At 41.5% G+C, this 25574-nt stretch overlaps 1 protein-coding gene across 1 annotated transcript; it reads right to left on the bottom strand.

The window, feature by feature from the left end:
• Positions 1–958: 958 nt before the first annotated feature.
• On the bottom strand, positions 959–25476 carry ptpn20 (protein tyrosine phosphatase non-receptor type 20). The gene is made up of 46 exons (XM_078273670.1): positions 25353–25476; positions 24993–25156; positions 23899–23964; positions 23621–23800; positions 23389–23464; positions 22795–22875; positions 22547–22622; positions 21755–21908; positions 21432–21503; positions 21053–21227; positions 20546–20681; positions 20308–20446; positions 20046–20198; positions 19693–19878; positions 19432–19594; positions 19054–19321; positions 18874–18953; positions 18270–18347; positions 18036–18143; positions 17772–17888; positions 17410–17618; positions 17094–17195; positions 16777–16870; positions 16123–16208; positions 15495–15666; positions 14882–15093; positions 13785–13883; positions 13169–13701; positions 12039–12681; positions 11066–11236; positions 10772–10946; positions 10467–10677; positions 10329–10366; positions 9991–10077; positions 9182–9243; positions 8589–8750; positions 8259–8508; positions 7885–7991; positions 7647–7729; positions 7117–7253; positions 6852–7000; positions 5722–5812; positions 3944–4278; positions 3621–3836; positions 3216–3278; positions 959–3120 (listed from the first exon to the last, which is right to left on the bottom strand). Exons 1-46 carry the CDS (start codon positions 25474–25476, stop codon positions 3010–3012), a joined length of 7194 nt encoding a protein of 2397 aa, XP_078129796.1. The 3' UTR covers positions 959–3009.
• Between the last annotated feature and the right edge of the window lie 98 nt (positions 25477–25574).

The following is a 25574-nucleotide window of genomic DNA, read 5'->3' as shown; positions in this document are numbered from 1 at the left end:
GCTTGTGTCTGTGTTACACTGTGAGCCCAGCAGAGAGCAAGAGGATTTACTGAGAGCATATAAGCTCATTTCTACACCTTCTTCAGGCCTTTAAATCACACTCGCTGACTGAATGGCCTTCTGTTAATTACTTTACCGTTGACTTAGTTCCCGTCTCTCTACAGCCTCCTGGTTGCTGCATTGTCAGAGCCTGTACAGTACACTGTACAAAAGATATTCCACCCTGATCATTGCTCAGACTCCTCTAATGCAGCACTTATCAGCTCAAGTAATTTTCAGTTATCACCCTCCCTACTTTTCAATATCACCTTTGAGTTAGTGAGCCAGTCGCTAATTCTTCCTTTGTCTTGTGGTTTGAAATTCAAAGGCCAACTGTTTAATAAACTGAAACAACCTTAAATGGGAATGGACCTTGAATAACTGAGTTGCGGTCGTTCCTGCCGTAACTTACAGTAATAACAAGGTCTTAGTTGGGGAGCAAGGAGAAATTGAGGGAGGAGGTGGGTGACTGGAGGGGGGGGGGGGGGTTTGCATATGAGTGTGTGAGGGGCAGGCGGTTGTAGAGATAGTGCCCAAGGGCAGTGAGAGTAGACAGAGAGAGAAGGTGAGGGAATAAATCTGCAGCCATGGCTTCCCCCAGAATCAGGTTTATGTGTGTTGAGCGTGCAGTGTGTTTCCAGTGTTTCCATGCTGTCACAAAGACCCCTGTGAGACCATCTTATTTACCCTGCAGTAAAACCCGAGAGGGAGTATACCCTGCAGTAAAAGTGAAGAGGGGGCTCAGTGGAATTAGATTTACGGCCGCCTCCGACTTTCTGTTCTGTGTGTGCCGTCAGGGAAAACCCACTCTGCTGCTCCTGTTCCGTTGTTCAAGTTGAGTTATGTTGTTCAGAAGGGGGTAAAGTGTGTTGTATAACATGCAAACAAGTTTCACAATAGTTTTTAATTAAAGAGAGAGGTATTACATTGTTCTCAGTTATTGGTTATATAGTGGCTGGTACAGTGACAAGAGATTAATTTAGCATAAATAAGCAATTGTGCAATTAAGGGTTATTCAATTTCACAATGCTATTGCATAAGCACTTGCTTTGACTGTACAAGATGCATTTCCACAGATGAATGCAAAATGTGCTTTTGTTTGTTCTGAAGATCTGAGGGAGAAAACATATCAACAGGATTTTAGAGAGAACATGAACTTGCACATAACAGAGAGTAACCTATCGCTGGAGACCAACCGACCAGCATTGATGAAAAGATGTTGCATACACAGAACAGAGGCTGATGGCTCTGCGTAGCCATCCACATGGCAAAGGTAGAGTAATGCATGTGTCTTACCAACATGCTCCAAACTGTTTGAAAGATGTTATCGGGTAAGAAGTTGACATTCTGATTACCCCTCCTTGTGGAGAGTATTGCTTTGTTACATTCCACATTTTGATCATGTTCAATTCATTCAGCCAAACTCCAGGCTCAGACGTCTGTACTTTAAGAGTCTGCATGCAATAAGAGAGCTGGTGTGTGTGTGTGTGTGTGTGTGTGTGTGTGTGTGTGTGTGTGTGTGTGTGTGTGTGTGTGTGTGTGTGTGTGTGTGTGTGTGTATGATAGCAGCTAAAAGAAGTTGCATACAGCAGTTACATCCAAAGTTCGAGGTTCAAACCAGCAGCTATAAATCATCTTTGATCTGTGACTCGGAGATGCAGCGATATTGCTATGTACACATCATATACAGCTTAAGTGGCAAAATGGAAAGTTTGTAAACCTCATATTTTTTGCATTTTTGGCTGAGTTTGTATTAAAATAGCTATGGAATACAGATAAAGGATGTTGTTACATAACAAATTACACCTTAATGCCTAGCAACTAACTAATTAAATGTCAATTTAAATCAGTTTTGTACATTCTACAAAAAATCTGAATATTTAGTGTTAACGCCTTGTTTAAATTTTAGTAAAACAGTGAATTGAAAATGCATGAATTCATCCAAACATTTGTTATGTTGAATCATTCTTTATCTGTATCAGGATGTGCAAGTTGTGATTATGTGTAGTAAGACTTTCATTGTTATAAATTCGGCCCACAAACAAAATAATTGACAGGCGGTGTGCAAACTTCACATTGTTTCTAAGTTACATTTGAACAAAAAGGTGAGATGTAATCCTCCTCTGGTTTGGATCAATCAAACATTCACCTCAGACCACAAACAGACTGAAAGCTACACATTCAATCTACAGTAACCACCACCGGGTGCTCTCAAATCAGTTTCATGCTCTCTGTTCCCAACCGCTTGTGACAAGTGGCTCGGGGTCAATGTGGAGCAAGCGGTGTGAGTCATTCCAAGGCACTTGATTCTTTTCATTTCCAGAGATGATGAACTGAAAAATCAATAGTGTTCTTTTGCTAATGCCCTTTTCACCAGGGTACAAATGCACTTAATGAAATGATGATACAATGCCTAATGAAATGCTACGCATCAAGGTTACAAACAGATTGGTATGATGATCTTATGATGATCTTATGTTCACTTGTGCACTTTGCTAATGACGTTAGAAACATTACTGCCAGATAAAAGATGTGAATGTTACCAGATTCTAAATCCCATGCAATATGACTGTTGCAAATGAATGCAATTTGCAAATTAAAGGACATGGAGAAAATAAATGAGATACATTCAAATAGTGACACACATTAAAAAAAAAAAATGCTAAAGACAGAAGGCAAATCACTAAGCCTGAAAAGGCAAAACAACCTCAGTGATCTAAATTAAATTGACATAATCACAGCACCGAGAGCACATACAAGAACAAAAACATTAAAGTTAAAGTCATTGTAACTAAACAATAGGCCTTCTCAACATAAAGTATCAAAACAGAATAGTTCAGGTTTCCTATTATAGCTAACTAAAATAACTACAGCCGAAGAAAAAGGTATAACCAGTATTATGATAGACTGCACATGGTTACTCATACACAGTCTGTGCTTTACAGGTCGGTGAACTGGAGGTGGAAACATTCAAACTACTTTGTGGTCTCGAGGACTTTCCGGTTGCCATTGGTTGCCGTGAAGTTGTAAAATGCCCTGTAAGACCTCCAACCAGACTTTGTAGCAGAAGAAGTACTGTTCCTGAAACGAAAGAGACAAAGGGGAAGTCTAGCTCTTGGAAACAGTATTTCTTTTAAAGCTGAACTTTGAACTATAACCCCTCTGTTGGTACTCACTTTAGTTTGAATCATCCCATGCCGCTGATATCTCATCTCCTTTACGATGTTGCTTACGTTAATCTGAAGACAGAGACAAAAGGTTGTTAGGCACAACTACAGCATGTTTTTGAACTAGTCTATGACGGTAGTTTATTTCTAACAAGGCTAAGCTATGTGAGGCTGTGCTTAGACACAGTGGTGCTTTGAGCTACATGCTAACAACAGCAAGCTCACAATGACTCCTGCTGGAGGAAAATACAGAGGATTACCAAAGTCAGTAGGATCCATCATCTAAGGACCATTATTTGTGAGACATTTCAGTCTGGACCAAAGTAGTGGACATGCCGATCGACATGCCACTACCATGGCAAAAAAATGTTATGGAAACCAATTAGTAAACCTAATAAAATGGCTTCCACTCACAGGCAAATCGTTCTGAATGAGGCAGAGGAGAACGTCAGTGCAAATGAGAACTCCTGTGCGTCCGATGCCAGCGCTGCAGTGCACAGTGACTGGTCCCATATGGTGCACTGCCCTCAGGTAGCGGATGAAGCGAACCAGCTGCTCGGAACTTTTCGGCACTCCGTGGTCAGGCCAGTGTGTGAACTTCAGGTGACGGACAAAATGTGTCTCACCGGTCTGGAATAACAAGAAGTTAAGAACCAAGCAGAATTTTGAAGTTTAGAGTAAACCATAATATTAATGGCATTAGATAGGCAGACAGGTATTCCTCACAAATCTTTTACCTCTGTCTCCACCATGCGGATGACCTTGATGTGGAAGTACTCCAGGTACTGATGGTTCTCCAGGTGAAGCTGGTACCTGCCGGATTCCAGAGGCAGGCCTAGCTTCTCTGGCCAGTACTTGTGACATTTGATCCTTCCTCGTTCTACTTCCTGGGTCATCATGGCAATGACATCAGATTTGTTTTCCCAGATCATCTGCCAGAAGGCCGGAACTGTGGAAGGCAGAGGGCCCTGACAGGAAATGTAGAAGAACTCTTCATCGCCGACTTGCATACGGATGTAGCTGGCGTTGATGTAGTCCTGGTTGTCTCCAATGGCAACACGGGTTTCATCATCTATGCGGGGAAAGAGAAAGAGGAAAAAACACATCAAACTGTGTTTGTGTGTGTGTGTGTGTGTGTGTGTGTGTGTGTGTGTGTGTGTGTGTGTGTGTGTGTGTGTGTGTGTGTGTGTGTGTGTGTGTGTGTGTGTGTGTGTGTGTGTGTGTGTTGTTTTGAGTGTGAGCATGCATCACTGCATGAATTCATAAGATTTAAACAAACTAATTACACCTCCAGCAGCATCCTCCCACAAACAGATCAGACAGACATTCCTTCCAGTTGGTTTTCTTGATGTTTGATAAATCCATTCATTTTTTGATCACAAACAACAAACACTGCTACCTTGTTGTTTTGCCAAAAGCATGCAGTCTAAGTGTACAGTAAATAAAGCCAAGTAAACAGCTCTGAGGTCTGGAGTCGGGTGCAACAAACCAGCGCTGTGAAGAGGTTTGTTGATGATGAGAGAGGTGATAGACTGAAGGCAGTTAGGAATGTTTTCTGGGTTGGTCCCCCACCTCCTGCTTGTGAGGTCAAAAAAGCCACAGACTGGAAACCAGGCTTTCTATAGAAAATAGTTAAAGGCTATAAGCAATGGATCGGATCGGGAAATAGCATGCCCTTTTTATCTGGACCTTTTGCACAAACAGCAGTTGTAACAGGCTGCAAGCAACAAGACGTTTGGTAAGGTGTGGTGGTATTCCACTGGGGGTCACTATGCTTTTTATCACGCTCATTCATTTCAACTTTGATCCTTTCAGTCCAACACACTGAGGGCTGGAGAAGTAAACACTTCTGTGTGTTTGTGTGCATTTGAGTGTGTCTCCAACTTTTATACCTTCTTCAATATTAACAGTGTTGAGCACAAGTATTACATCCCAGGGTACACACACAGACAGACACACAAACACACACACACACACACACACACACACACACACACACACACACACACACACACACACACACACACACACACACACACGTTTGTGGAGATATTCTGTTTCATCTTGTCTCACTGTATTTATCTCCTGAAATTCATATTCATTATACAGTTTATAATATAATTTTATCCAGATGTTGCTTTATTTATTAAAAATATAAATCCCAGATAATTACAAGGGGCAACAAATTATATCTTTTTCATCATCACATACTTGGCTAATTGGTGGGATGGGAGATTATAAGTGCTGCTCAAGTGAATTATTGATACTAAAGTAGGAAATGATTTGTTGTGCAGACAAGTGTTGTAAACAAACATCTCCACTCCCTTCAGTAAAGACCTTACAGAAAAAAGTGCAAATAAACTAGCTATCCTATAAATGCCAAGTCTGTGAGTATCCAGCTTTTACAAGCTCACCAAAAAAATAAAGTGCAGGGGTTTGAACAAATGGAGAAAGTAAAAGTTTAGATTCTGTCAGAAGAAAGTAAAAGTTAACAGAAGTCGTCTTTCAGACTTACAGGGTAGGATGTCTCTGTAGCGGTTCTTATCTCTGTTCTCAGGGGCTTTTCCCACCAGACAGTTGTCAGAGGGCTTCAGATGTTCCAGAGTCTGAATGAACAACATGAGCACAATGTGAAACACTTAAAAAAAGTTCAGCTGGATCACAGTATGTCTGTCCGTAAAAATAGTCTAAAACTGCGTATGTCTCTCTCTCTGTGTGTGTGTGTGTGTGTGTGTGTGTGTGTGTGTGTGTGTGTGTCTGCACTTTTTTTTGTGCTGATTTCTCTCAATGTGTCACATTGCAGTACTTATTATAATAACCTCCTACTGTATGTATAGCTCTTATGGCAGGTTCAATGTGGGAAAAGGTTACATTTATTTATTTATTTGACAGGGACAGTGACCAGCTCCTTAGCAGTACCAGAGTTAGCCATAAGCTAATTTTCATATGTAGTCCCTGGGCAGGAAACAGAGAAATACATCTTTGTCAGAAGGAAAACCTAAAACTGGAGTATAAAAAGGCTAACACAACAGTAAAAGACAACAATCCAATTTCACATTATTAAAACTCCACCACCACCACCACCACAACAACAACAACAACAATACAAAACACAACAAAAAAACACCACTCCGACAATAAAAACCACAACATGAAGACAACACTACAACAACAATACAATTTGACAGCATTAAAACCACAACAATAGTACCAACAATAAAATCACAACATTAAGACACCACTACAACAGGACTACACAACATTAAGATTAGCTGTTTGGGTTTATGCTTGATGGGAACATGCTTGGGTTGATTTCAGCCATGATTTCATCTTGAAATTAAAACCAGCAAAACAGTTCCATTCTCTGATCTCGCTTGATACTTTGTGGCTCTAACAGAGAAGACTGATCCGCCAATCTCAGTAGATCTGTGCTGTACTGCACAGTCACCTCTGTTGGTCATCCTAGTTCTCCTCCCATTGTCTGAGCGCAGTGATACAAACTCATTTAATGGAGGAGCGGCATGACACGCATTAATTGGTCAATGTGTAATTTAACCCTTTGTTAAGGCAATATTACAAAGAATAAATTACACAGATCGGTAAATACCATGTACATGAACTATGTTGTCCATAAAACATACACACCATGAACTCTTTGACCAGTTCCTGCTGGTCCAGCTGATGCTGCAGAATCTGGATGAGAGCTTTGACCCTGGAGCCTGAATACTGGCTGGTCGTAGCGGGGATAATGAGAGCTAAACTGGCCAGTTCCTCCTCTGATACTATGGGTGGGCCTGAGGAAACAAAACAGGAAAAGAGAAGGACAAGGGTTGCTGGTACTGTATGGCTCAGCATAGATACAATTTTCACTCTGACACAGCACAGTAGAGAGGAGTAGAGCAATAGACACCTGTTTGTGCTGAGGTAATTTCTCGACCAGTGGCATCAAACACATCATCATCTTCTTCTTCGCTGCTCCAGCCATCTGACTGGGTTTTCTGGATATCTTTGCAGGACCGGTCCAAAAGTTTGGTCACAATTTGTTTCCTGGGGGAGTCAGGGGGCAGGGGTGAGACCAGACCATTTTACTCTTCGGTAGGAGGGGAGGAAATCATGCAAGGCTGTGCTTCCTTTCCCTGCGACTTTTCCACCTAAAATACAGTATAGACAAGAGACTAAAATAGATTTATACTTCTGCCATACTTCTTGTTTTTAGGCTACAGAGAAGAGTACTACAAACTTCCTAACTGCTATTTTTGTCTCATTGGGGCTCACAGCCCATAAGCAACAGCATTTTTTTTTATTGCTCTCTGTTCCCTCCTGGTGGCTTACAGTGGAACTCCAGCAGACCAAAACAGAAGAAGAAGCAGGATGAGGAGGTGGAGAAGGGGAGGAAATAAGTAGACAATAAAATAGGAGAGTAGTTTGTGAAGTTACTACCTTTCAGAAGCTCCATGCAACATGTCAGTGACATTGAGGGATGGGCAGCAAGCTTGATGAGAAGGGGTGCTGTTACAGCTCTCCTGTTCCACACACAGGCAGCCAGAGGAGGCAACAGACAGAAGGTGCAATATGTTAGTAGTAGATGTTGGTAAAGAGGTAAGGAGGGGTGTGATTTACGTTAAATAGAAGTTGACATCATTATTACTACACACACTATAGTCCATGTGCTTGTTACCTGTATAATTTCAGTGTCATCTGTTACGACAGTCAGTCGGCGTGGTGGAGGAGGTGGTGAGGTAACAAACACTCCAGCTTCACTGACCAGAGGGTCTGAAGTCACCTCTGAGACAATGATAGTAGGACACAATGAATTTAGTTAGGGCTGTTTCTAAGTCCAAGTCTTCAAAGGCAAATTGCAAGTCAAGGTGCTGTCTTATTCATGTTTTGTGATTTTACCATTTACATTTTCTTTTTATTTGAATTCTTATGTCAAGACTTTAGGCAGTGAAGTCTCAAGTAAGATTAGCAGCACACACAGCTCTTTATTTCAGCATTATTTCCTTTCTAAAAATGAATGATAAAAGGAGGAGGAGTTGTCAGAGATCGTACCAGGGGGGCCATCAACTGGCCTTTTCAGCATGACATCAGGAGAGGAACAGGTATCAGGGCTGGACACAGGAGCCGGCTGCTCAGCTAAAATAGCTTCAGTGTGAGCAGACATATTGGGTGGTGTAGGTGACTCGGAGTAGGTCAGGGGCAGGATGTCTCTGCAGATGGTGAGCTGTACAGCGCCTTCAGCTCTACGCAGGATATCCACCACCTTACTGTGGGTCAGCCCGGACACGATCACACCGTTCACCTAGAATACACACAGTGAGGATGAGGGTCTCCCCATTATAAATAAATATAATGTAGTTTGGGTGTATTATGGGTTGTTACCTCTAATAGAATATCTCCCACTCTCAGCCGGCCGTCCTGCTCAGCTACTCCACCAGAGCAGATTTCCTTCACTCTGAGCATGCTGCCATTGGTTCCCCCAATCAAAGCAAAGCCAAAGCCTCCTCCTTCTGGTTTTGTGAACTCCACTTGCATGATGCAACTCTAAAGGGACCAGAGGTGAAAAGGAGGAGAAAGAAAACGAGAAATCGGAGGAGTCAGTTTCTTCCAGTGTATTTACAGGAGCACCTTATGTTGGCAGAAAAATGCCATTCTGTTGTTAATACATCAATCAGGTGTAAAGAAAGCCTGACACACACACACACACACACACACACACACACACACACACACACACACACACACACACACACACACACACACACACACACACACACACACAGTGACCCCCGCCAGCAGAGTGTGCATTCACAGATTGACACACAGTAGACTTATGTTAGAGTTTGTGTGTTTAAACACTTAAAAATATGTGCACTGCAAAAGGAACAGATAGAGCTGGCAAGAGGCGACAAAATGAAGGAGTACATCAGAAAGAATGAGCTTTTGGACAAAGATAAATATGTTCAGAAACTTACATCCTGTTCTTGTGTGAGAGAGTGACATCTGAAATTTCCAGGAGTCCCATACAAGGCTTCAGCTGAAAAAAATGAGAAGACAGACAAAACAATGTATTCAATTAATATTGATCAAGCCATTAAAAGCGATGTAGAAGCTAAATAAGGGAAAAGGTCTGGAGTTCGGCCCGAAGCAAACAATGGAACTTCCCTTCTGTACCAATTTCCATCCATGCGACCATTTACAGCCAATTAAATTTCCGTAACAGACAGAAAAAAACAGCACACACCAACCGGCCATTTTGAAAGAGAAGTGTTGATGGGTACGTCTCTTCTATGACAGATGAACAAGGCTGGTCTTTTCAGACTGACCCTCTCCACTGTCCCTTACTGATGCATGCACCGTCACCAGGCAACTGAGCTACCTGCCCTGTAGACCACTGGCTGTATGGCACTGTCTGTGTGTGCGCGTGTGCGCGTTTGTGTGATGGCTACAGCCCTGCAGTCCAATACACCAGTGGAGGGCCTGAAGCTTGCTAATTATTAATCCTGCTGTGAGAGCCCAGGATCTGTCTGTCAGCATTCAGATCACACACACACACACACACACACACACACACACACACACACACACACACACACACACACACACACACACACACACACACACACACACACACACACACACATACACACACACGCAAAGAGAACTATCTTTCAGCACTGAGCTCCGGCTTCACACAGACAAAAGACCAACAAGCAAAAGAGTGAAAGAGAACCAGTTATGGTGCTGAAAGAACATGTGAGAGTTCAATGGAGAAAAAACTCACCATCTTCAGTAGGAGAGTCTTTCTCTGGAGAAACAGGCTCTTCAAAACGGGCAAAGAACTTCTTTTCTTTTTTCCAGTCAAACAGACCTACAAAAGAAAACTTGTATAGAAATGCACTACCACAGATTGCACAAGGAAACAATTATTTTGAACTACTGGTGTCTTCCCAGAACTGAGAATGCTTTCTGGTAATGATTTAACTTGTTTTCATTGTTCAGTTGAGCACAAACATATCTGGTTTCTAGGCAATCCATCAGTGCATATAACAAGCAAACTAGGTGTTCTTGGGTTAACTCAATCAGGTGAAACCATCCCATAAATCATTCAGAAGCCCTTACCATTCCACTTAGCTTTGGGGTTCACTGGCTGGTCTTCTCTGTGACAGACACAAAAAGTAGAGTCAGTCATTCAAGAAACAAAATCAAACCTACTTCAGTGTCAGTATCAGTATCTCTCTGGGCTTTGAAGGCACATACCTGAGGATTTTAAGCTTGACTTTACGAGGGGCGATCTCACAGGCTTTGACTGCATCCTCCAGGGTCATTCCCAGGGTACACCTGCCACAGATGTAGAGGATCTTGTCACTGGGTTGAACGGTGCCCTCCTCGCTGGCTGGGGAGCCTGGCACCACCTGCAGACAGTAGATGCCCTGCCATTTGCTGCCAATGCCTCCTGTCAGCTTTATACCTGGAGAAGGCACACATATATAGTAGATACAACTAAATGATACTGATGATGTGTGTCTATGTCTTCAAAATCTGTGAAAATATGCAGTTCCCACCCAGCTGTCCTGAAGGTGTCTTGTAGAGAACTATATCAGGCAGGCTGTCACAGGACGGAGGGGCCACCAGGTTGGAAACAGCCCTCCCCAGGGTCATACTCAGTCTTCTCGGAGATGACCTGAGAATCGTCATGGCAACATCATCTCCCACATTGGTAACATCATGTCCATTTACCTAGAAACAAATGACAACGTGTCAACTTGACCAGCACATACTCAAAATATTTTTTGTAATAAAAAAAAAAAAAGTTTTTAAATGTGCATTAATGTACGGATAAGTGTGTTTGTGCATACTGTGACAAGCCTGTCTCCTGCCCTGAGTCGTCCATCTGCCTTGGCTGGGTTGTCCAGTATTTCCTGTATGTAGTAGCAGTTGTCCAGTTTGCTTCGAGTGATGGTGAACCCAAAGCTTCCATTCCTGGACTTGGTCAGAACCACTGTCAGCTCAAACTCTTTAACCAATCCCTGAGAGGCAAGAAACACTGATAATTTATCTTTTTATTAGCTACAGAAATTCTCCAAATAACTTGAACATCAAGGATTATTTTCATCACTTCATGTTTAAGCTTAAACTTCAACACTTTTTTTGACTTTGGTGAACCCTGTTGACAAAGCCCAAGAGTTCCTTTTCCTCTAATCACAGATTTCTAACCATAACTTCACTGTAAATCTGTTATGCAGAAGAGAGAGAGTCTAAGATGACTAACTATGGTACAGCATATTTTATATAAAGAAAACTATTTACTGTATGTTACATTGTAGCCTGTATAGCTTTTCGTCTTGCATTTAACATAGCATACAAGTATAGGATGTGATTAACCAGTAAGGCTTTGGTAAATAAGATTTATTTGGAAGCATAATAAAGCAACTGAAGTCCTCTTTTTTAATGTAATGTAATGTCATTTTATTTAAATCGGGACAATGCGCAATTAAACATTAACCTTGTATTAACAAGGAGAGATGCATTTATTATCATTTGTTAGTAGTATTGTTGCTTTTTATTTGATATTATAGTGGAATCACAATTAAAATATTGCATGTAAATTATACATTGAAAATGTCCTGGTAAATGTTTTAAATAGACTAGTTGTCTACAGTATCTCTTTCTCTGTTCATTGTTGGTTTCAAGCCAAAAAACCAGCCAACTTTAATTACTGGTTTGTTGTACCAAAGCTTGTATTCCCCAAACATTATGAAAAAGTTTTCAAATGTGTTTTCTGCTGGCAAAGGTAAAGTGAGCCAAGAACATAAAAGATCCCAAACTTGCCTTCCTTCGACTCTCTTCCTCCTCCTCCTCATTCTCTTCATAATCATCATACTTGTATTCCCTTTCTTTCTTCTCTGCTTCTTCTCTCAGCTGTGTATGGCTCTGGGCAGGAGGGGGCAGCATTGTGGGGGGCAGCGTCAGGGCAGGTGGACTGGCACAGGGAGGCACAGAAGGGACAACCTGAGCTGTAATGGGGGTCAATGGGGGATCAGGAGGCTGCGGTAGGGGCACGATAGGCTTATTGTTCTTGGAGATGGCTTTGTAGTGACATGGAAGAAGCCCCTGCTGGATCGGATGGTGCTTGGATTTTGGTGGCTGGGTTGTGAGCGGCTGGGATGGGTGAGCCAGGGAGCAAGTGGTCGTGGTGTCAGACGAGTGGCTGAGGGGCAAGCTGGTGGTAGTAGTGGGGATGTGAGGGTCGAGGCTTGGATTCTGAGAGCTAAAATTAGAGGAGCTGTTGGAGATTTGAGAGTGGAGGCCTGTGAGGTTGGTTGTTGGAGTGTGAGCGGCCACACTGGAGGGAAGGCTGAGAAGAGGCTCCAGTGTGGAGCTGATGGTCAGGTACTCTTCATCTGCCATGATAGTCAGTCCATTTCCCATCAGGCAGTAGGTCACACTTCCATCTGCCTCCTCTCTGACTCCACTGCAGATAAACAGACAGAAATACTGTATATAACGTACATAACATAATACATAAAACTTACCCAAAACTTTCTAAGTTTCTATCCAGAAAATGTAGAATTTAAACAGTACCCATCTTCATTAATTCATAAAAGCTGTTTTTAATTTCTAAAATCATCATTTGATTTTAATTAATCGTTTGATTTAAGTTGAATTAAAATAAAACGTCTAAAATGACATTGATGGCACACTACAAGCTTTAAACACAGCTCACTCCTTAGCTCACTCCTTGACTCTTGGTCAATGAATAGGCCATAGGTGGGAACGATTTTGCCAAGAATTATGCCAATATTCTAGTAAAAGAACATGCATTATTACTGTGCTCTGTGAAACGTTTTCATCTGGCACGCCAGGCTACAAGAGAGGAATAATTGATACAAACATTTTTATTATAGGATAATGTCCAAATATGTAACAGTTTTCATGTGTGGCTACTTTTGATACCTTACCTGGCATATGCGTAGTTCGAAGCACTCTTAGGACAGTCATCCATAAGCATCACAGTTGAGCTTGTAGTCGTTGCAACATCTTCTTCCTCTTCGTCTTTCCCGTCCTTGTTCTTCTTCCTATCTACTTCCTGTTGTTCCTCTAGTTTACCAGTGGTTGGTTGTGACTCTGGTGGAGCCAGGGGAGAGCTGCAGGCAGGTGAGGCAGGTGATGCTGGGGAGGCAGGTGAGGGTGGCGAGACTGGTGACGGAGGTGATATAGGTGAGGTGGGTGACGGGGGTGAGCGAGGAGGAGATGGGAGATTTTCGTTGGATTGCACTTCACCATCCAGACTCTCCTGGGTCTCCGGGAAAGCTGGAGTTGCATGATGATCTGAGCTTTTCTCTGCTGTGTTTGTCAGATCTTCCTCATGGGTGGATGACTGTTTTGGGGCAGATATTTTGAGATCATATTGGAACTTAAGGAGCTGGCTGTAGTCCTCTCCTAGTCGGATGTCCAGAGACTGAGATCGAACCTCACGGAAGAATGCAGGACTCTACAGAGTCGGACATGAGTATCACTGGGTCTTACTTTTGCTGTTTTTTGTGTGTATATGTAATTGTGTGCATGTGAGCTCACCAGTGTGTTGTCATCTGCATCATACAGTACTGCAGGACCTGGTCGGCAGACCAGCAGATGAACTTCAGATGGAGCTCCACGTAGCAGGAACAAAACCCTCTGAAACAACACCAAAAAACTGTGTGTTAGTGTGGGAATGTTTGGGTACAGCGTGAGATAGACTCAAAATGTGCAAATCTTTTAAATTGTTACATGCTGACTTGTGTAAGTGCACCTGTGTGAATGTCATTGTAACTTCTTGGCAGTACACAAAAGATTAAATGACAGACTAAAGGCTATGACACAAACAGCTTGCTATTTTCAGTGGCATGAGATTAAAGGATTAGTGGACCAATGACGTGGCCGAGATCTTAAGAAAGACCAGGGCCACTAATGGCCCTCCTACAGTCACCAGCCCATTCACAATTATTTATCCACAGACAAAATCACCCACTGTGCTGCCTAGGGCTAAAGATTTATTGCATTTGCAATAATATCGCAATATGTTAAAAGAAGATTTTTTAATCGCAGAGGCTGCAATTACACTCTGGTCCTGTGACACGCGAGAGTAAAGCAGTCTACAGAGAAAGCATCATCTTCTACCTCGACAGAACCTGACACTATGGAAAATTTAGTGTCAAAAAGGAACACTATGTCAGTTGTGTGGGACTATTTTGGCTTTAAAAAAGAAGATGCATCTGGCATTGTGCAAAAACTGCTTGCTAATGTTGCTATCTCACAGGGCAACACTACTAACCTGTATCAGCACTGACATGTAAAAAAAATAACCGCATATTAAATCGCAACCGCAATATTGGTTAAAACAAATCGCAATTAGATTATTTTCCAAAATCGTTCAGCCCTAGTACTGCCATTAGTGAACAATGCTTTAGGCTGTAGTCAGCACCTTATAAAAAGTCTATTATTTGACAGTTTTTAACCACATTGTGCACCCACTTTTTTAAGTCCCTATTTCAATTTTGGAAAAAAAGATGAAAACTGCATCCACAACAAAAACACATATATGCAATTAGCAAGCTCTACTTATGAATGTGGACCTCTGCTGGCTTTATTTTTAGGATAGGATTAATAATTATTTTAAATACCCTAAACCCAACCTGGTAAGAGAGGTCCTTGACAGGCTCTTTGTTGACAGACAGAATGATGTCTCCCTCTCGCAGCAGACCACTCTCTAGCGCTGGTTGACCCGGGAACAGACGTTTGATACGAACCACGCTGCCAGTGTCTGGACCCGAGTGCAGCTGCGAAATGTTAAAGCTGAAGCCGAGGCCAGACAAACTCTTCTTCAGCACCACTTCATGTGTGTTTTCTAGGAATGAGAGGAGATGGAGGGGAATCTTGGAGCATTAATATGTGTTGTGTAATCTTTAATTATTTTTCTCCAATGACAAAATATGAACAAGCAGACTATCCCTTTTTCACATATTGTCTCACATTGCCTTCAGAAGGAAAGCTTTGTAGAGATGAGGAACTGTCCCTTTAACTAAGCTCAGGCAGGAAACAGGCAGCTTCAAGGTTTCAGTGCATGCTGTCTCGGGGGACTAAGGGAGCGTCAGCCCTGGATGACTCTGACAGCAACCACAATGTAGCTGTCAGATGACTCACAGTCACCTTTGGGCCATGTGTGCAAGTGTGTGTGCGCCTGACACTGTCTATCTTTTCTTTTTTTCTCCTATGTGAGAGTATGTGCCCCTTCCTCTCGCCTCTCACCATCAGTCACAAAGCTGTAGTCCTTGGCTCGACCACTCAAGGTCGTTTCCATGGAGACTTCAGTCCTTAGGTGCTGTGTATGTGATGAACTGTGGGCCAAGGGGGGGCAGGGTGAGTCAAGTCTGGGCTCCAAGATCACTGTGGGTTCCCTTTCCAACAGCAGGTTCACCACCTATGGGGAACAGATTCACATTCAAGCGCTTTATATGTTCTGCAGTTCATACTTCAACATGCACCTGCAAGTACAGAAAATAATGTACAGTATTACCAGCTACTGTGTTTTTTTTTCGGTGCATATTTATAATAATCGTCTTTGAAAAAAGCTTCTCTAGATTACTGCAGATAAGGTTGAAGGGTCGTAAGGGTCCAACAAGTGCAACTAAAATGGGTTCATGATGTTAGGGAAGGATTGTGATGATCGTCGAAGAAAATCAACATTGACTGAGAACAGAAAAGGGGTAACATTGACACTGGACATGAACATATGCTGTTGTACTGCTATTAATGAAATCCTATCAGCAAAAGAGAAATTATGTCTATGTATAATTGTGCTTTACTGCATGTGCATGTTTGCGTGTGTGTGTGTGTGTGTGTGTGTGTGTGTGTGTGTGTGTGTGTGTGTATATACCTCCCCAGTCCTCTTCAGGCACTCGACAGCTTGGTGGTGAGTCACGCCCCTCATGTTGGACCCATCAACCTCCAGCAGTCTGTCACCTGTCATATGCACAAACACAAATCATCAATACAGTACATAAACGGTTTGTGCTTGTGTGTGTGTGTATATGTGTGTGTGTGTGTGTGTGTGTGTGTGTGTGTGTGTGTGTGTGTGTGTGTGTGTGTGTGTGTGTGTGTGTGTGTGTGTGTGTGTGTGTGTGTGTGTGTGTGTGTGTGTGTGGGGTTTGATGGGCATGTCAACAAATCTAAAAGTCGTTCCTGCTCACTGAAGCATGAACCAAGCAGATGCAGACATAGCACAGTGACCTTAATGTTACACTTATATTCATAAAGGTTTTAGCTGGCATATATATCACAATGTTCTTATGATATCATTTGATAATGATGCAAAGGGAATTGGAGATGTCATTCACGATAACACAACACGCTCAAAGAAAAAATTCACAGATGAGAAATGCAAATAAATGACATGAATGGCTTTTGCTACTATTTCCCTACTAAATCAGAAGTTAAGTGAACATCCCGCACAAAATCAAGCCTTTGTAGAACCTTTCATGTTTTTGGCAGCCACCTGATCACATATCGAAATGACAAATGAAAAGATTACCGATCTGAATGCGCCCGTCCTGATCTGCAGCACCTCCAAGCACCAGACTTTTGATGTAAATACCTCCATATCGCACATTGGTGTTTTGTCCTCCCTTTTGGAACAAGGGAGAAGTAATTAGTCAATGTCTAAAATAACGCTAGAAACAAACACTGACTCAGCGTAAATATATCCAAGTTAATGCGCATCATAGCTTGTTATCTATAAAGGATTTGTTGCAGGACTCTTGTAGTAGTTTTAGCTATGTGTACCTAATAAACTGGCAGCTGAGTGTATACGGTAAATGCTGTATAATAAAAAGAAAACAATTCACTCACAGCAACACTGATGCCAAGACTACCACTGTTTTTCTTCAGCTCCACCATAAACTGCTCCCCAGCTTTCAAACTTAAGATAGACGGGGACCTAGAAGACACATTCTGATAAAGAGAAGCAAAAAGGTAAACAGAAAACATTTGTTTTAGATTGAGAGAGGAATACATGAAGAAATGATAGAAGTGTGTTTTCAGGACACTCAGAGTTTTATCACATTATTCAGAGTACTTAATCCATTTAACAATAAGCACTGGGTTAAACTCTTGACCCCATGCTGACAACTTTGCTTCCATGGAAACAAAGTCACTTATCTCTAACCTGGGCATCATGGATTCGCACAACAGGAATGTGAAGCCTCCTGCTCTGTTTTTGGGTTGCCATGTTGGACAGAGTGATGGCCTCCTCCAGTTCCTCCACGACAGGACGGTACTCTGTGCCACTCAGTGTGGTCTGTGACCCAAAGCTTCTCTCCAATGCCAAACCGAGAGTACTTTGACTTAAGGAACTCATTCTGTCCTTCAGATAGTCTGATAGGAAAACAACCAGGTTGGATAAAGGACCTCAGTACACATATATGTTATATCAAGTGTCACTACTGTACAATGTTTTATGAATATTCCATAACTGTATGAACTTCTCAGACTGTGCATGCAGAGAACAAAGCATTAATCAGATCTTACATTTAGGCTGGGACACAATAAGCTCCACCTCTTCAGGGCTGCTCTGTAAGATGGCAGCAGCATCACTAAATGTCACTCCTTCCAAACTAGTCTTGTTTAGGGAGATAAGACGTCCACCTGGAAAAATCAACTAATCATTACAAAATCCTTGTTATAGGTTGTCACATGCAGCCCAACATGCAGCCCAATGTTATTCCTAGTGATGTTAAGTTGTAAGCCACAAATCTATGTTTCCAAGTTCTCAAGTTTGTTGGTGCTTCATACCGGGTTTGATTCGTCCATCTTTGTCCGCGGGCCCGTCAGGCACAATGGAAGCAATGAAGATCCCAAGGTCAAGTTTACCTGTATTGTCCTCGCCCACTATCACAAAGCCTGAAACAGGACCAGAGAGGAAGTGAGGACAAAAGTCTCCTGTTAAACAATCAGATATGTGGTACTCTGCTGTCTGCTCATTAATTTTACATCAAGTTCACTGCTAAGCTGCCTTAATAAACTCACCAAAGCCCAGTTTGGGATCTTTCTTCAGGGACACACAGACTATCTCTCTCTCTGGTGGGGTCCTGGTTGGTGTATCAACTGCAAGTCACATGTTTTAATTGGGCCACTGTAATGTGCTTATATATTTTAAATACCTGAATATCGTGTTCAGGGTCACATAAAAAACAGACAAACACATTCACACCTATGGGTAATTGTGGAATAAAACCCAAATACTTATTATTACTTCTTAACAGTGTTAACCACTGAGACACCTAAATATAATCATATAGACAGGTGACAAATGAAAGAAAAAGCCTCCATAAATGGGAAGAGAAACACAACAAATGCAGATGCAGAGTATAAAAATGTTAATCATATGTTAGGGCCTTCATGGTCAAGATCTCAACCCAACTAAACACCTATGGGAGATTATTGAGCAACATGTTAGACAATGCTCTCTACCACAACCATCAAAACCAGTAGAGGTCAATGATTTCTATGCCTAGGAGGATTAAAGCTGCTCAAGAGGCTCATGGTGGCCATACACCTTACTAAAGATGCCTAATGTTGATTTTCCTTTAACCTGTCTGTGTGGGTTTAACAAAAAAATAGACATTTTCACCTCGTATAGAGGAAGAGGCTTCAGAGTCCTGCTTCTGTAGCGAGACACTGGACATCATTCTGGGAATCGACTCTGGAGTGCTATAACACATGTGCACAGTTGCATTACATAGCTGTGTGATGTTCACAGAGACAATATTTCTATAAGAAGAATATTATTTGTTATTATCATAAGGGCTACCTCCAACACTGTCGCTCTTTCATGTCTCTGAGGTCTCCTGTTTCAGTGAGCTCCTTGTTCAGCTCTCTGCTCATCTCCCTCCTCATCTCCCTCTGCTGGCGCAGCCTCGCCTCCAGCTTGGCAGTCAGGTTGTCACAGGACTTGGAGAGGGAGTCTGGTTGACCAGATGTCAAACCTATATGGTGCAACATGCCCTCTGAGCAGGACATCCGCTTTAGGTCCACGTTACGACACCGGTAGACGGACATGTACTTATCCATGTTTTCATCTAGACAAACAGAGGTGTTATTTATTCTTTGTAATTCTTGGCTATAATATGCATTGGTGTAGTCAAAGTCAAAAACAATTCATTCTACACAATCAGTCAAATTTACTCACCTGGTATCATGGTGTGGTTAAGTTGACGGGACGTCATCTCGCTATGGAACTTGTGCTGTGCTGAGCAGAGGTTCAGAAGGTACTGTGCTATTTTTGAGCTTTCTGTTATAAAACTGTGCTTTTTCCCGCTGGGCCCACCACACTCTATAATGAGTTTACGACGCTGAAAGACAGACACAAGTCATCATACATTTACTTTGAGCTTCGTAACAAAATGAGCTGTACAAAGTATTGTCTTATATAGCAAAATCTCATTTTTACCCCAGTGGATATGGTGTCGGTTTCCCTCCAAAGGAAGCGTCTGATGACAGTCCGGAGGTGGTTCTTTATCTCGTACACAATGATTCCTTTGGCACAGACTCCCAAAACCAACTCTCCCACCGCTGTTCTTTTCTCTCTCCCCACACGGTGGAACATAACCCCATACTCCGGCAACTGCTGGGCAATCTAAATGGTACATATTTTTTTTTACATGCATTACATTTTAAATTATAGCCCTTTATTTTAACAATCCTTTAGATTTAAAGGAAAATAGTAGTAGTAAACAACTTATTCATTTAGAATCATGCAAGGTGAAATATGCATGTGAGTGGATGCATTGGTAGTCCGGATACCTTTAGGTACTCTGTTTCTGCCTCTTCAGGCAGAATCTGGGCATGACTAGCATGTAGTCTTGGCAACTCTTCCTTGACATTAGGGAGGGCCAGCTTCTCGAGCATCCTCTTGGACACATAATGCTCTGGCTGATAGTAATTCTTACCATACAGCTAAAAAGACACACAAAAGAACAAAATGTGTGGCTGTAACACTGAAAGTTGCTGAAAATGCTGGTATTTAAAGACATAAGGTGAACATTTTTCTTTTCATCCGCGTTACCTCTGGCATGTAATCCCCAAACTCAGCCTGCAGAGCAAGAGCAGCCAGAAACAAGCCTGTCTCCTCATTACAGTAAAGCCTGTCCTCCAAGAGATCCTTACGCAGCTGTAAGTAGTACTGGTGACGAGTCAGTCTGTGCCTAGGAGGCAGGACAAAAGATAAAGTAAAAGACTTTTAAACTATGTATTTCTATTAATGGGTTTTCTACATATCGGTAAAACGCCAATACTGTACTTACAAAATGAAGGACATATCATCAACAAAAAATTTGATTCGAAGAAACACCAAAAAGGAGAAAATCTGCCCTTTTTTCCAACTGTCAGGTGCAATTTTGGAGATTTTTGTTTCATGGTCCAAGAAGAAATATTCATCATCTGCAGAATGAAAGAGAAAGGCCTCTTTGACTTCATACTGAAACAACAAAACAGGCATAAAGATCTAATATATATAATAATATACAGTATGATAATATATAATATGTACTAAATTCAACTTTTTTTTAAGTAAAACAAATATTATCCGAGGTTAACCCCTCATGTCAATTGTGAGGGCACAATATCACTACATTATATATATATATATATATATATATATATATATATATATATATATATATATATATATATATATATATTGTGCAGTCACAAGTTGGACTATGGATATTTTGAATTTCTATTTGAAATGTTGCAATGTGATGCACAATCAGTGCAGTCCAGGTAGGTCCCACATAATATGTCACTCTTACCATCTATAAAGGCAAGACCAAAGTAGAAGTGTTCCACCAAGTTTGCGTGAGCCACCACCATGTCAAACACATCTCTTGCTTTGGACTTAGTGTCACAGCGAACCACCACGTACTGTCCGTTAGGCAGCACTACTGTCACTTCTCTCTGAGACGAACACGAACGGCCCTTTCTGGACTGTGGTGGACACGCACACAGACACACTTGGACATAAAATAAACTGACAAACACACTCACATGCATGCACATAAATACTGTACATGCAAGTATGCAAACAGGCATAGTTCAGCATGCAAAGAAAAGAAATTAAAATAGTGTGAAAAACAATTTACATCGATATTGAACAGAAGCAGAGGAGATAAAGAGAAATGATACATTTACCACAATAGATCCTGGAAGCTCGAGAACAATGTGTTGTTCGTCTTGCATTCTGACAAACTCAGGACCCAAAGCCTGACAAAACACACATTTATAATAAAATAAATAAATAATAAGCAACACATCTGACAGCTCATCTACATGCTCTGTTGTCTGCTTAAATATACTATAAACTATACTCCACAGTTCACTGTCATTCTCGTTCAACTAAATACTGTATACCAAAGCTGCTTGTACAGAACATACACTTTTAGATTGTGGTCTACAAAAACATTTCCCTTGCATTTATGTAACTGAACAAACATTTAAAAAATGCATAATCTTACCTTAGCTTTCCTCTGGCTCAGGCTGAGCGAGGACTCGCTGAAGGTGATGGAAGGACTGTGAGATCTGCCCGATGTCTTGGGAGAGATGTCGTGTTGGGGGCTCCTACCAAGCCAACTGCAGTTGCTGTCCCTGTGACGGACCCCACGAGGGAGTCTGAGGGGAGAGAGAAGGATGGGGCAAGGACACATTGTGTAATAGTTGTGCAGACAAGTTGGAAAACTCAAACTCTCAGACAATGTCATGTCCCCTTAAAGTCACTACAGACAATGAAGGAGCGAAAAAAAAGAAGTGGAAGGATTTATTTATGTTGACATGCACACGTAAATAGCTCTAATAGTTGAAGAATCTTTATTGAACTACACTATTAGTGGTTATTAGGCGATTTGGTTCTCTATTATAGATCCAAGATGAAACTGAGAGAAGGGCGAGACTCAGAGAAAAAGTCACAATTAAGAATCCGTTTGCTACTTCAGCACCACGGACAGCGCCATGGATTGATCAATACACAGCACAGTTACAGTTAGGCTACTGATATTTTCGAGCCATGATCAGGCCTATAGATTTGTAATTTGCACAAACCTCAATTAGATAAGGGATCAATGAGTCAGGCAGATTAGACTAACATAGTCAACTAAACAACCACTCTGCCCCTGCACTCTCTCTGCTAATAAGAGATGGAGAGGGGGGTGGCAGGTTAACAAGGGGCAGGCATGTTGGTCATTTTGCTAACATAGGGGATGGCATCCCCCCCCTCATATGGTCTACTGTGTAAGCAAGCATATTGTACATACCGGTCTAAAGAAGATTGGTACAACGGTGTGGGAGAGCTCCTTGGTCTTTGTCTCCAAGGTCTCTGAGGTAAACTCCCTAGAAAACGAGACATAAAACGATCACTTGCATTGTCAAAACAGCCTCTGATGAAACACACAATAAAGAAAACTTAGTGATTAAAATGTTGCATTTAATAAAGGATGACATGGATGACAAAGGATGACAAAGGAATTTTGTTAAGTGGACACAAGACACTTGTTTTCAGTACCTGACTTTGAGTCAGAGTCCGTTGAGTATCTTCTCCCTTCACCACTGCCTTCACTGAAGTCTGAAAGTGGCCCTCTCTTTCCTGTCAACCAGGTAAGATATGAAAGATGACAGCAATTTTTTATTCCTGTCCGTCACCGTGCTCCCAGGAGATACTGAGATGTTTTCACAGAACTGAGGTGGAGGATTTAGCCTGCAAGCATCCACACTCTGTATCTGATTATTGGCTCTCCCAGGATCCTTATCCTGGGCTTGCTTTAGGGTTAAGATTTTAATCCTGTTGACCTGTATGCTGTTTTGAATTAAAGGAGCAATGACTCAAACTAAATTCTACAAATATGTAAGGTCAAACTTCAAATTGATTTATGATGGTAAAAGAATATAAGCAATAAGGCATACTACTTACTGATGTACAGTTAAGTAATCAAAGATCTGCTTGTTTGTCAAAAACCCTTATTCAAGAAAATTCCCAGTATCATGCTTATGTTCAGTAAGATTTCATCTCCGCTTTCTCCTCTTTTACGTGATGCGTTGGATGTTACTTGTACAACTGGTTTAATAAAACTCAGGTTTGTAAGGACCATAACATGCTCACCATGAAGTCTCTCTCTGATCATCTGACTCCTGCCACTCAAAGGGATGTGACTGTCTGGCAGAGAGCCATGGTCCACCTGGAGGTAAAGAAATCGCCTACTATTCACAATAATTTTAATTTTTTTGTCATTATACAGATTGTGCTTTTAAATTCTGGCACATACACAATGGCCTTCAAAGAAGCTGAAATGCTTACAGACAGGAACATACTGTAGTTAGATAACTAGACTCACTGATTCGTGAAAAACCTCCTCCACCAGCTGTCTGATGACTTGGGCGGGTGGCGGCAGGATGGTGGCTTTATGCTGAAATTCGCAGCCTTCCAGGATGGAGATAAGATTCACCCTCCGGTGGGCCAGGTCCTCACACATGCTGAGCAGGAGGCTGTTTAGATGGTCACTCAACTGGACTGGCTGAGAGGAATGACAGTGGAAAGTAATTATAATACTTGAGGTTTGGGACTGTGATGGGACTGCATTAAAAACGACAGCTTTGTATGAAGGGCTCCTACCTGATTTTGAGGTAGGTGAAAATCAACTGACCAGTAGAGAGTCATACCCAGTGAATACACCTGCATCTGTGCAACAAAATGAATTGGTTAATACAAAATACAGATTGGATTATTTACCATTACCACCTAGCTCTAAAGTAAACTTTTACATACATGTATTTATGCTTAATGTATGTATGTTTTTTATTTTGCACTGTCAGGGGACTGCAGATATAAATTAGCCTGTGGCTAACGCTGGTACAATGCATCAAATGGTAACATTTATGTTTAAAAAAATGATCCTTCATGATGTTTTTTTCAAATAATACTTTATATTCAACCCTTGCACTATGATTAAAATCCTAAAATGAGCTCCAATCATTATCATTATCATTACATATGAACATAAATGATATATGTGGGATTTTAGATTTAAAGTGCAGGACTATGTTGACACACAACATCTTATGGTCAAGCAGGAGAACTATAAATTAAATATTATCCAACAAATTGAGAGGGAATTTATATAATAGACCAGGCAGGGACATAATGATCAAATTATGATGAAAAAATAGATTAATAATGTGTCTCTTAACTTATTCTTCTCTTAAATAGTTTACATAGGGTGTCTGAAAAGCTGTAGACGAAGAATAATCATGATTTAAAAATGCCTGTTTGAACAGACTACACAGTAAATGGTCCGTCTGTTAAGTAAAAGGCAACAGTGGTTAAGATTTCTATAAATAGCTAATAAGACAGCACATGTTGTTTTCTATTATGCAGGGGTAACATTTCCTGCAGCTTTCACACATAAAATGCTAACCCATCTATGAGTTATATTAATAGGACATATTGTGATTAAGAATATGAGAGGCAGATTACTTGAAGGTGTGTGTGAGACAAGCGCACACATGTGCAAATCTACCCAAAGTTCATAAATTAGGGCTTTGAAGGGCAGAATACAGAGCAGCAGTTAATTTGCTCAGCCACTAGATGAAGTGCTTACACCTCAGTTATCCTTCAACTCCTGACATCCTGAGATTTTACACTCCAAGGAAAAACACAGAGCAGTTTAAAGTTACTATTAGGACAAGTATGAGGATGAATGCACTGACCCTCTCTATGGCAGGTTTGGTTGAGCTGGCACGGCCCTGCAGCATCTCTGGAGCAGTGAAGGTGGATACCTCATCTGATAGGCCACAATTCTTAAATGCTAATGTACCAGTGGCTGACAGCAGCAAGGAGGTGGGGCTTATGATAGTATACATATTGTGCTGACCTGGAAAGAAAGTAGTAAGTCCATAACATATATGATGCTACTAATACAGTTCTACTGTAAAGTCTGAGTGAAACTGAAATACTGCAAGTTATATTCAAATGCTTATGTTACATTACATTGCAAAAACATAATGGAATGGTCATAGCATTGATGTATGTGCGACGACAATGAGAGGTGGTGATCTAAAATGCTTTACCCTTATAAGAGACATCCACTAAAGACTCTGCAGTGGCCAGCAGCAGGGACCAGACTTCCTCCTCCAGCAGAGGTCCCCCTCGTGCCTCCAGTACTTCAGCTAATGTGACAAATGTGCTGCTCATCCTGCACACATTCCAAGTACGCACCTGAGGATGTACGCATATAGAGTACACATACATACATATGAAACACACACATGTAAAAACCCAACACATCACAT

Source organism: Sander vitreus, chromosome 17 (genome assembly GCF_031162955.1).
Source record: "Sander vitreus isolate 19-12246 chromosome 17, sanVit1, whole genome shotgun sequence".
Lineage (NCBI taxonomy): Eukaryota > Metazoa > Chordata > Actinopteri > Perciformes > Percidae > Sander > Sander vitreus.
Note: the sequence above shows the minus strand (reverse complement) of the source record. Positions and strands in the feature narration are given on the sequence as shown.

Bases quoted from the DNA above. Each gene is read 5' to 3' on its own strand.
- ptpn20 (XM_078273670.1), bottom strand. From the start codon at position 25,476: ATGAGCAGCACATTTGTCACATTAGCTGAAGTACTGGAGGCACGAGGG. The intron at 13,702-13,784 runs GTGAGCTCACAT...CCGACTCTGTAG, and splicing joins ATGCAGATGACAACACACTG to AGTCCTGCATTCTTCCGTGA. The intron at 8,751-9,181 runs GTAAGTTTCTGA...TGGTCCCTTTAG, and splicing joins CTCTCACACAAGAACAGGAT to AGTTGCATCATGCAAGTGGA.